The sequence below is a fragment of the Lactuca virosa genome, chromosome 4, assembly GCF_052849685.1.
Source record: "Lactuca virosa cultivar CGN04683 chromosome 4, Lactuca_virosa_CGN04683_v6, whole genome shotgun sequence".
Taxonomy (NCBI): domain Eukaryota; kingdom Viridiplantae; phylum Streptophyta; class Magnoliopsida; order Asterales; family Asteraceae; genus Lactuca; species Lactuca virosa.
The window spans coordinates 22,606,796-22,619,476 of NC_136429.1; the positions used below are offsets into that span (position 1 = coordinate 22,606,796).

Genomic DNA, 12,681 nt, shown 5'->3' on the forward strand with positions numbered 1-12,681 from the left:
AGTCAGGGTGAAGGCTCATATTTGCATGCTATTTTTTGTATGTTGTGTGATGGTACGTTGGGGGAACTCACTAAATTTTGGCTTACGGTTTCAGTTTATTGTTTCAGGTACTTCATGCACATCTCCCTGTTTTTATGATATTGGATCTTGGGATACTCTGATTTTGAATAATAGTTTTGTAAACACTTTATGGATAAAATAGGTTGTTTTTGAAAAGTTAAAATTTATTGAGATTTTTTGGATGTTACAGTTTTAATTAAACCTCATTCGTGCCCCTACCTCAATCCCTCATATCTACCCCTACCCTACCCATACTCGCCAGACGCCACCCCTACTCCCCACACCCCCAATCTATAAGCTTTCATTCTCTCAATCTTATTACTTATTTATGTTTTACAAGCTTTCATTCTCTCAATCTTATTACTTATTTATGTTTTAATAGACATGGATGTGTAAGGTTCTGTAGTGATACCTCATACTGAGATTCATTATTTCTTATCAAGCTTTCATCTTTTCTTGATTCGTTTTTGGCAATATAATGCCATGTTTATTCTTTCCATTGTAATGCTGTGTTTGATTGTAGAAACTTTATACAGTGGATGTCAGTGAAATACCAGTGCAGATATGTTCTACATTTATCTACAAATGATGTCATTCTTATATTTAATTCATTCAAAAAACAAATGTCTTCCATCTATTATTGTTCTCTTGAAACTTTAGGCAAATGAAGTTGTCACAGAAATTAAAATCCATGATTAAGTCATTGTTTTTACATTGACATTTTAAGGATGTTTCAAACTGATGAAGAAGTTACAATTTGTTTTGAATTTTTTTACCAAAACCCAAAGTAAGCTATTTGTAACATTTTTTTTTTTTGCATATTTAGATGGTAAATGCACTAAATATCAATGTATTTTGAATTTTCACATTTTGTTTTTGATTTTTGCAATTTACTTTGATATTATTGACGCCCCTTCGACTAACCCATGTTACTATATTTAATTGTGTGCCATTCTAACAACATCACACAACACACTCTATGACAGTGACAAAGAACGAAGTCCAAGATTCACTGAAAAAGACCATGATTACAAAACAAAAAAAAATTATCTAACCTGGGTGAAGCCCAAGATTTTTTTCTAGTTTAGATTATTTTTAACAAAATATTTTTGTTTAAACCTGAAAAAAATAAAAATTATAATTATTTATTTATTTTCTAAAACTTTTGTGTAGTGTTACATCACACCATGCATCCACCTATCTTGACAAATCGCATCTCGACTTCTGTCGAGAACACGACGGAGCAACAAACGAAAAAGTTCTCAATCGGACCAAACATCACCAATCCTTTTCCTTTCGCTTCCGTTGTAATCAAACTAAATGAATTATTATATTCATCATCTTCTCCATTAATCCAACCCCCAAAGCCCTAACTCCATAATCCCAGTCCCCAGATCATGAATTCACCAATCCCTCTTTTGTTTTTGTTCTTCTTCACTCTTTTCATTCACCCATCGATCTCAAAATCACCTTCGCTTTTCCTTTCCTCAAATTCTCTCACCAAATCAAACAACTCGGTAACTATCAGATGGTCTGGAGTCGACTCACCTTCACAACTCGACTGGCTCGGCATCTACACGCCGCCCAACTCCTCCCTCCACCACTACATCGGTTATCTCTACCTCAACACCTCATCCACATGGCAATCCGGGTCGGGTTCCATCACAATCCCATTGATTAACCTCAGATCCAAATACAAAATCCGGATCTTTCGATGGACAGAGTCAGAGATCATCCCGACCCGCCAAGATCATGACAACAATCCCTTACCACAACCCAAACATTTACTAGCGGAAACGGAGGAGTTTGAGTACGAACAAGCTCACGGGCCGGACCAGATCCATTTAGCGTTGACGGGTGAGGTCGGTGAGATGCGGGTTATGTTTGTGAGTGGTCATGGAAAGGAAAGTGTCGTGAAGTACGGTTTGGATTCGGGTCGGATGGATCATGTGGTGGAAACTCGGGTCGGCCGGTATGAGAGGGAAGATATGTGTGATTCTCCGGCGAATCAGAGTGTTGGGTGGAGAGATCCAGGGTTTATACATGATGGAGTGATGATCAACTTACAACCAGGAAGAAGGTACTTCTACAAGGTAATTTCTCGAATTATATTTTAACAAAGATTGTAGTTTATTAACTTATAATCAAACACTTCTTATACCAATCATTAGGTTTTAAACAGATATATCATATACGTAATCATCTCAATTTTGTACTAACAGGTGGGAAGTGATTCAGAGGGTTGGAGCAATACTTTCGACTTCGTATCACCAGATAACAATTCAGGTGAAACAATAGCTTTTTTGTTCGGAGATATGGGGACAGCAACACCATATAACACCTATATAAGAACACAAGACGAAAGTATTTCAACCATTAAATGGATTGCGCGTGACATTGAAGCCCTCGGTGAAAAACCAGCTCTGATATCCCACATTGGGGATATCAGTTACGCCAGGGGCTACTCCTGGATCTGGGATCATTTTTTCAACCAGATCGAGCCCGTGGCGTCTAAAGTTCCGTACCACGTCTGCATCGGCAATCATGAGTATGATTGGCCGATGCAGCCGTGGAATCCAGACTGGGCGATATATGTTTTCGCTCGTGATGCTGGTGGTGAATGTGGGATACCGTATAGCTATAAATTCAACATGCCCGGGAACTCGTCCGAGTCAACCGGGACCCGGGCCCCGCCGACTCGGAACCTTTACTATTCTTTCAATTTCGGTGTTGTTCATTTTGTGTATTTATCAACGGAAACGGATTTCCTCAAAGGGAGTAAACAATACGAGTTTCTAAAGAGCGATTTGGAGTCGGTTGACCGGGTCAAAACGCCGTTTGTTGTGGTCCAAGGTCATAGACCGATGTACACCACGAGCAATGAGGTTAGAGACCGTCCGATTCGGGAGAAAATGCTTGAGCATTTGGAACCGTTGTTGGTTGATAATAAAGTGAACCTGGCCCTGTGGGGCCATGTTCACAGATATGAACGTTTTTGTCCAATAAATAATTATACTTGTGGGAGTGGGCCAGTACATGTGGTGATTGGGATGGCTGGTCAGGACTGGCAGCCCATTTGGGAGCCTAGACCTAACCACCTAACAGTCCCAATTTTTCCACAACCGGCCCGCTCAGTGTACCGTGGTGGTGAGTTTGGGTACACCAAACTCATTGCTAACAGAGAGAAACTAACTTTTACTTATATCGGAAATCATGATGGGGAGGCACATGATGTGGTGGAAATTCTAGCATCCGGGGAAATCATAAATGGTGAAATTACTAAAATAGTCACTAACGAGGGTGGGCCAAGTGAGAATCTGAAGGGTAAAGACGGAAAAACATCGGTTTTGTGGTATGTTCAGGGTGCTGGTCTTCTATTGTTTTGTATGTTAGTTGGATATTTTATTGGGTCGATGTCTCGTAAGAAGAAAGAAGGTGTCACAAATAAGGATTGGACCCCGGTTAAGACTACCGAAGAAACATGAATATTTTGTATACTTTCTTTTGCTAGTTTTGTGTATAAGTTATAGATTTCGATTAAACGGTTTTCATTCTTATATGTCGGATATGAAGAGCTTACTAGATATGTGTAAATATAATGTTTGTAGTGTTATCGTATGAATAAAAAGTTGTCACTATGCTAGAGCCATATTTTCACACCAATACTTATCGTTTCTGTCATCCTTTACTGTTGGATTTTCTCAAAACTACTTTATTTTTATGCTTCCTTACGAAACATAGAAATATTGGGTTCTTTAAAAATATTGGGTTCTTCCTTGTAGCATCCAAGTTTGCAACTACAAATTCACACTCTCCTATCAACTTCGTTGAACTTGATATTTGCAAATTCACGTCTCTATCCTTATAAAGATTTCCCCACTTTAGTTATCTAAGGATTGGGTTAAAGGGTAAATTATCGAAGGATCAAGTTAAAGGGCCAACATATTAGGTTGGAGTTGTGGTATTGGTTGCAACATTGGTCTCTTTGGCTTACAAAATGTGTAGGCTTGCATTGCAATGCGTAATGTAGAACATTACCTGTTCTCCCTACGAACGCGACATGTTTTCTATACTGTCTTCGTTCTATATTATGCCATTTTCGGAGTTTGGCTTATCTTTTTTGTTTGATTTCACTTTCATAATTCTTAATTATGTTAAAAAAATTGACATTTTGAGAGTTTGGAAGCTTTATGACCAACCCTAAGGGGTGTTTTGGTCATTTTAGTAACCAATCTACTCTAATAAATAAATATTTTTTTGTCACATGTCACCTTCTTATTCAATTTGCCAAATGTCATTTTGTAGTTATTTTGAATTAATTTTTTCTACATGTCATTTTATGAGTTTTTTTATTTTATTAAATTTTATATAATATTTTAATGTAATAATTACAATAAATGTAGTAATAAATGGATATCAATTTCATTAATGAAGTTACCTTTTAATTTCAAAATTCTCAAATTAAAAAATTTCCAAATTAAAGCTTATTAGTTTCTTTTGATTATTTATTTAAATTATTTGTTTAAATTTAAAAGATAAAAAAATTTCAATAATAATAATTCATTATTTTTTTTAATTTCTTATAAATTCAAAAGTTCTCAAATATTTTGACTTTTATATTTAACCTTTTTTTTTTAAATCAACCCATGTACTACATGAGTCTCACAACTAGTGTTTATATCATATAGGTGATGTTTGAGAAGGACTTACACCGAAGAAAATGAGTGGTTTCAATAGTTAGAACTTGAGGTAAGTTAACATTTGATGTATACATGATGTTTATTGGTTTCCTTAAATGCAATATGAATACTATATGCATTCCTTGAGCATGTCATGAAACGATTTTAAAAATGTGTTTTGCTCATTTCAGCTACTAATTGTTCTCTTTAAAATTACTTTGGCATCTTTTCATGTGCATATGAGAGTTTGTGAGTGTTCCTCATAATATCCATGTGAGATTTGACAAACTAGGGACCGTTAAGTCAATAAGCAGGTAGACTCACTATTGCATATGTAGGATCACTAGAATGATACATAGGCTTAAAACTTGTAGAATAACTACCGATTGATGTTTGTCCTCCTTTTCATATTTTCATTTCCAACGGTTCTTCATCAAACTCATGATCAACTTCATCAAGTCCAACTTCTTTCCAATGAAGATTGGACTCTACCATACTTCTATTTTCATCATGATCCCGAGAGATTTGTTAAGGAATATTGGAAGAACTTTAGATATTGAAAAAATAGATGTCAATATATATGTTGATCCAACTTGCCAACATTGTTCTCAAAATAATACATTCGCTCACCGTTACATGTCAAGCCAAACAATGTTGTAGCCAACGCCAAGTTATCCAAACCCAACAAAATCAATACCTCCCAGAGATGGCCCAAATAATAACTCTTGCAAATGAAAAGAATAATCCAAAAAAATAACAAAAAGTAGTATTAGTGTTATTTGTCATATATATATATATATATATATATATATATATATATATATATATATATATATATATATATATATATATATATATATATATATTAGTTTCACATGAGACCATCATATTTTGTGAGACATGGAGACGCAATCCTAGCAATTTATTTTAGAGATAAAAAAGATATTTTTAAAATGCAAAATAAATAAAAGTTTTTGGTTTCTTTAAATATTATTTTCGTCATTTATATTATCCAAAATAAAAAAAATAAAAAAATAAAATAAAATACATTACCGTTTTTTCAAATATACGTGAAATATTCTAATAGAATATTATACTGTAAATATTCAAATCGAATTTTTAGAATGTTAGAATATTCTAGTAGAATATTAAACCGTGTTAGAAAGAGGGGATGAACAAATTGCTTGGATTTTCTGAAAGTCGTGATTCACTAACAAATTGAAGTATTTCGATGGTACAGATCGAACATTCAATTGGATGAAATTCAGAGATACGAAATCAGAGAATGTATGTGAAATGTTCTTAAAGAAGTGTACTAGAAAATGACCAAAAAACGACTATATGATTTCATTTTGAAAACTGTCACAAGACAATTACAAACTGTCAAACCTGTCATAAAAACGAATCTCAGGGAAAAGGGTCCATTTCTAAAAAGCGGATCCCAGCGAGGAGCTCTGCCCCTTGGACCCCGTTAGGGGCTGCCGCCCCTCGGACCCCGCTCCCAGGGGCGTTGCCCCCGGACCCCCGTTCATTTAGGGGGTGTGCCCCTAAATAAGAGTGTACTTTGAATCTTGAAAACTTGAACATGTGTGCACTCATATACCATCCTAACTTGTTCAATATTCAACAAGATCACTTTTGGTCAAAAAATTTAATCCTATTACACTTAAATAACATTGATGATATTAAATCACCAACAAACCTCCCCCATTTAAGTGTAATCATGGTTAAACTTAATGCAAAACATAAACAAGAACAAACTGATGCATAAATGAAATGTCATGACGATTGAATTTCACATTAGTATATTATTTAATCCAAATATTCGAATATTAGGGTGTCACTAAGGATTGAACCCTTTCTATTCAAAGTGAATACATAAAGCTAATACACACAACAATTTCCATTTTCATAATTTCTAACTTGACTGTAACACCCGAATCCTAGTATGTATTTTTAAATCAAATTATTCATTTTTGCAAAGGGACTCGACGAGTTGGAGGCCCCAAACTCATCGAGTAGGAATGGAATTTGGACGCGGGACTTGAAGTCTACTCGACGAGTTGAGAGCCTCAACTCGACGAGTAGGGCTGCTAGAGCGAAACCCTAATTTTCAAGGTTTTGCACCCTATTTAAACACATTAACCTCCAAAGGTTGGCCTCATTTGCAACCTCTATCACCCCAAACCCAAGCCATGAAACCCTAATCCAATTTTGAGTGTTTTGAGCCATTGTTGTGTGTTATTTGTGATTTTGAAGCTTGAGAAGGAAGGAAAAGCTTGGGGGTTCAAGAGGGAGATAGTAGATCCGGAGTTTGAGCTGCATTTCTGACTCATTTGAGGTATAAAGTTGATACATTGGCTTTCTATTACTTAGATCTTCATTTAGGGTAGTATGTTGTCACTTTTGTGCCATATTGAAGACATTTTCGGGATTTGAGTGTATCATGAAGTAGTGACTTCAGATCTAGGCACTCATGAGCTTATGAGACTTAAAGTTGCCAACTTTATCCAGCCTTGGCCCTTCCCCATGCCCTAGACCTCTTATATAGCTTAGTTTTGGTATTTCTAGCTTCATGACACCATGCATGAACGTAAAGTTAGCAACTTTACGTGGTAACTTAGTCCTAGGGGACCAGATATGTGGTTTGGAAGCATTGAACTCGATTGGAAGTGACTGAATGGATTTAGACTAAGGAGGAATCGACGAGTTGTTCATTCAACTTGGTGAGTTGGGTCGTGGTCCCCCAAACTTTTCTGTTACGGAGCAAACTCGTCGAGTCTAGGAGATGACTCAGCGAGTTGGCCATGGTTTTGGGCTTTGAAGATTGAGGAACTCGACGAGTTCAAGGAGGAACTTGGCGAGTTGTGAGTGAAATGTCTCGACTCTGTTATGAGGAGGAAGTCGACGAGTTCATGAAAGAACTCGATGAGTTGGATCGAGATTTCCAAGGTTTTATGGATCATGGAACTCGACGAGTTGATGTACCAACTCGGCGAGTCGAGTCAACCAAGATGTTGACTTTGACTAGGATGCTGATTTTGACAAGAACTGACCCTTAATGGGGTTATGGGTATTAAAGAGTAATTAAAGGAGATTTTTATGTGTAGGAGTTGAGAGGAATTGATTCCAGAGCCGAGGGCAGTTCAGCTACTACACGACATTTGAGGTGAGTTACCTTCCAGTAGGAGTGGGTCGAATGCACCAATGTCGGCCCACTAGTATTGATTATAGTTGAGAAGATTGTCTTTGTGATAATTGTCTGGTATGCCACTATCTGTTATGCTTTATGTGCTAGTATGTTATGTTATTATGTGATAGTGGTAGGGGGTGAAATAGTCTCGGGTTACCGGTTGAAAGAGATCGAAGGGGAGGCCAACACCCAGATATGCTAGGCAGTATATGATTTATATGTATATGCTAGGGTATTATGTGGTAGTGGTAGGGGTGAAATAGTCCTCGGATACCGGTTGAAAGAGACCGAAGGGTAGGCCAACACCCATATATGCTAGGCAGTTACCGGTTGAAAGAGACCGAATGGGAGGCCAGCACCCAGATATGCTAGGCGTTATGTGATTATATGGTATGTGGTATGATGGGGGAACTCACTAAGCTTTGTGATTACGGTTTTCAGTTTTGTTTCAGGTCCTTCTTCTTCGACGGGAAAGGAGCCGACACGATAGCAGCGCATCACACCACGATTTTCCACACTATGATGTTCTTGGGATTTGTACTCTGACATTATTATTATCTTATGACATGCTTTTGAGACATATGATCTATGGTTTTTATGAAATGAGATAACTCGATGATTTTTTTCCATAATCTGTTTTATGAATTGTTAAATCAAAAATGAAAATTTTCTTGGATTTTGGGGTGTTACATTGACACTATATTTTACTAGCTTGTGTCCCATCCTTCAATAAGCATATCAAAGTCAAGTCCCAACTTCTTGAAGCAGCTAAACTTCATGATTATATAGGTAGTTCTTTTGTTCTTGCAACTGTAATAATAATCTAATAATAAAATATTTTTAATTAGCACTATCACAGCTTGCACACTTTGTGTTCATTTCTAGGCATCACAAACCCTTCAGGCTATTTCATGTGTATTTCCTCATCCAAGTCACCATTCAAGAATGTAGAATTCACATCCATTTGGTCAGTCACAAGATTATGTATAGCTGCAAGAGCTAATAATAATCTAATAGTAGAAATTCTGGCAACATGAGCATAAGTATCAAAGAAACAATGCCTTCCTTCTGTCTAAAGCCTTGGATAACCAATCTGACTTTATACTTATCAATTGTGCCATCCACCTTCATGCTTATATAGGTTGTTCTTTTATTCTTGCACCCGCAAATGCAATTTTTCAAAGAACTATTAAGAAATAAAATTTCAACCTCCTTCAATCGTAATACTAAACACATACCTTAGGGTGATGATTATAATGTGTTCCAATCTTCAAATGTCAATCTTTCCACATTGAATTTAACATCTAATATTACATTAGATGGGAATTAGGTATCTCAATAGAAAATATTTTAAGTGGACTTTAAACCCAACCCTACAACCGCCTTGTGCACAAGATCTCTTGCTAACCCTTTGGTTAGATGATCTACCAAATTCAAAAGAGTTCTTACAAACTCCACAGATATCACACAAGTCATGATGAGCTCACGAATCATGCTATGTCTAATACCTAAATGTCTAGACTTCCCTTGTACACTTGACTATAAGCCTTAGACAAGAATGCAGTTTTCACATCCATTTGATGAATCACAAGATTATGTATAGTTGTAATAATAATCTAATAGTAGAAATTCTGGCAACAAGAGCATAAGTATCAAAGAAATCAATGCCTTCCTTCTGTCTAAAGCCTTGGATAACCAATACCAGAAGTATCAAATTTTCTATATAAACACTTGTCAGCTTGGCTTAATGCAAAACCATTAGACAAGACAATATCATCAAACTTTTGATGCCATTGTTTTGGTGCTTGTTTCAAACCATATAATGATTTCTTCAACTTGCACATTTTGTGTTCATTTCCAGGTATCACAAACCCTTCAATTTGTTTCGTGTGTATTTCCTCATCCAAGTCACCATTCAAGAATGCAGTTTTCACATCCATTTGGTTAATCACAAGATTATGTATAGCTGCATTAGCTAATAATAATCTAATAGTAGAAATTCTGACAACATGAGCATAAGTATCAAAGAAATCAATGCCTTCCTTTTGTCTAAAGCCTTGGATAACAAATATGGCTTTATACTTATCAGTTGTGTCATCCACCTTCATTCTTATATAGGTTGTTCTTTTGTTCTTGCACCTACAAATGCAATTTTTCAAAGAACTATTAATAAATAAAATTTCAACCTCCTTAACTTGCAGTACTAAACACATACATTGGGATGATGATTATAATGTGTTCCAATGTTCAAATATCAAGCTTTCCACATTGAATTCAACATCTAATATTACATTAGATGGGAATTGGGTATCTCAATATAAAATATTACTTTAAACCCATCCCTACAGCCGCCTTGTGCACAAGATCTCTTGCTAACCCTTTGGTTAGATGATCTGCCAAATTCAAATGAGTTCTTACAAACTCCACAGATATCAAACCAATCATGATGAGCTTACGAATCATGCTATGTATAACACATAAATGTCTATACTTGCCATTGTACACTTGGCTATAAGCCTTAGACAAGGTTGCAACACTATCACATCCGATAGAAATGGTATATATCGTTTTGTGCCATAATGGAATTTAGTAAATCAAATTCCTTAGCCACTCAACTTCTTTACCAGCAGCAGACAATGCAACAAACTCAGATTCCATGGTTGAGTTAGTAATACAAGTGTGTTTCTTGGATGCCCAAGAAATGGCACCTCCTCCAAGAAGAAACACCCAACCACTAGTAGAGGAGTGATCCTCTAAGTTGTTAATCCAGCTGGCATCTGAATAACCTTCCAAAACAGAAGGATATCCACTATAAGTTAAACCATAATTCATGGTCCCTTTCAAATACTTGAATTCTCTACTCACATCTTGCCAATGATATGTACTAGGGTTACTAGTATATCTACTAAGCCTTGACACATCATATGCTATATTAGGCCTAGTACAAATCATGGCATACATTAGACGACAAATATCCCTTGAGTATTCAAGTTAAGACACTGGAGATCCTTTATTAGGTAAAAGCTTAAGACTAGGATCTATAGGAGTGCTAACAGAAGAACAATTCTCAAAGTTAAGCTTTTTCAATATCTTCTCAATGTAATGAGATTGAGAAATTGAAATCCCATTGTTTACTTGTTTAATTCTTATACCAAGAATTACCTCAGCCTTCCCCAGGTCTTTCATGTCAAAACTAGATAATAAGAATTTCTTGGTTTTATCAACTTCTTCTAAATCAGTACCAAAAATAAACATATCATCCACACATAGACAAATCATGACTCTTTTACCAGAAGTATCAAATTTTCTATATACACACTTGTCATCTTGGTTTAATGCAAAACCATTAGACAAGACAACATCATCAAACTTTTGACGCCATTGTTTTGGTGCTTGTTTCAAACCATATAATGATTTCTTCAACTTGCACACTCTGTGTTCATTTCCAGGCATCACAAACCCTTCAGGTTGTTTCATGTATATTTCCACATCCAAGTCACCATTCAAGAATGCAGTTTTCACATCCATTTGGTGAATCACAAGATTATGTATAGCTGTAATAATAATCTAATAGTAGAAATTTTGGCAACAGGAGCATAAGTATCAAAGAAATCAATGCCTTCCTTTTGTCTAAAGACTTGGATAACCAATACCAGAAGTATCAAAATTTCTATATACACACTTGTCAGCTTGGTTTAATGCAAAACCATTAGACAAGACAACATCATCAAACTTTTGATGCCATTGTTTTGGTGCTTGTTTCAAACCATATAATGATTTCTTCAACTTGCACACTTTGTGTTCATTTCCAGGCATCACAAACCCTTCAGGTTATTTCATGTGTATTTCCTCAACCAAGTCACTATTCAAGAATGCAGTTTTTGTTGGATTAATGTCTAAGTCCATAACTATAATTGGTAAGACTTGACCCGACCCGGCATGGTCCATTTGGGTTGCATGGCATCATGCATTTGGATAGACTATAATGAGAGAAATAACACTTAAGGTTGGTTAATATATTATAAGTTCTAATATATTAATAAGGTTATTTAATTAGTATTGATCAAGAATTAATTTGGAATTAATTAAGTGATCAAAAGGAGACTAATTAAATATATGGGTTGATTGTGTAAATCATTCATTCTTATATATGTGGGCTTGTGATCCAAGATTCCTTATGTTGGACTAAGTCCATGGGGTGACCCATGGATACTCCATGGAGGTTAAAATCCATGGAGCATAAGGAATGGGTAAAGTTATGAGTTACATGGTGTAACCCTAATAGCCACCATATAAAAGAATCTCATGGCTCAAGAAATCGTGCACTAATGTGTGAGTGTGAGGGCTAGACGATTTCAAGGAGTGTTCAAGTTTCTCTCAAGTTATTCCAAGTGTATTTGGTGTTGTGTGAACCATTTGAGGTGTCACACTTGGGGCACTAGGCACTCAAGCTTCATGAAGACATTCTACATCAAAGAGGTATGTATTCTATCTTGTTATATTTATTATTTTGTATGCTAGATTAGGATAATACCTTGGATGTTCATAATTGTATGTATAATAGAGAAAACATAGATCCAAGGTATTTAGGGTTGCATGTACACTTAGGAGTGTTAGAATGCTCATAACCCAACAGTGGTATCAGAGCCTAGGCTTGTTTTCTTGTTATACTTGCAAAAGTAGCTGAAAAATCGAGTTGGATGCATATATTCGATTGTTTTGGCTGGAATTGGGCTAGGAACATTACCC

General features: G+C 36.0%; 1 protein-coding gene across 1 annotated transcript; it reads left to right on the forward strand.

The window, feature by feature from the left end:
• The first annotated feature begins 1,247 nt into the window (after positions 1 to 1,247).
• Positions 1,248 to 3,723, forward strand: LOC145169538 (putative inactive purple acid phosphatase 2). Its single transcript, XM_079088081.1, has 2 exons — positions 1,248 to 2,153; positions 2,283 to 3,723. The coding sequence occupies exons 1-2, from the start codon at positions 1,458 to 1,460 to the stop codon at positions 3,543 to 3,545; spliced, it is 1,959 nt and encodes a 652-aa protein (XP_078944207.1). The 5' UTR covers positions 1,248 to 1,457; the 3' UTR covers positions 3,546 to 3,723.
• Positions 3,724 to 12,681: the final 8,958 nt, after the last annotated feature.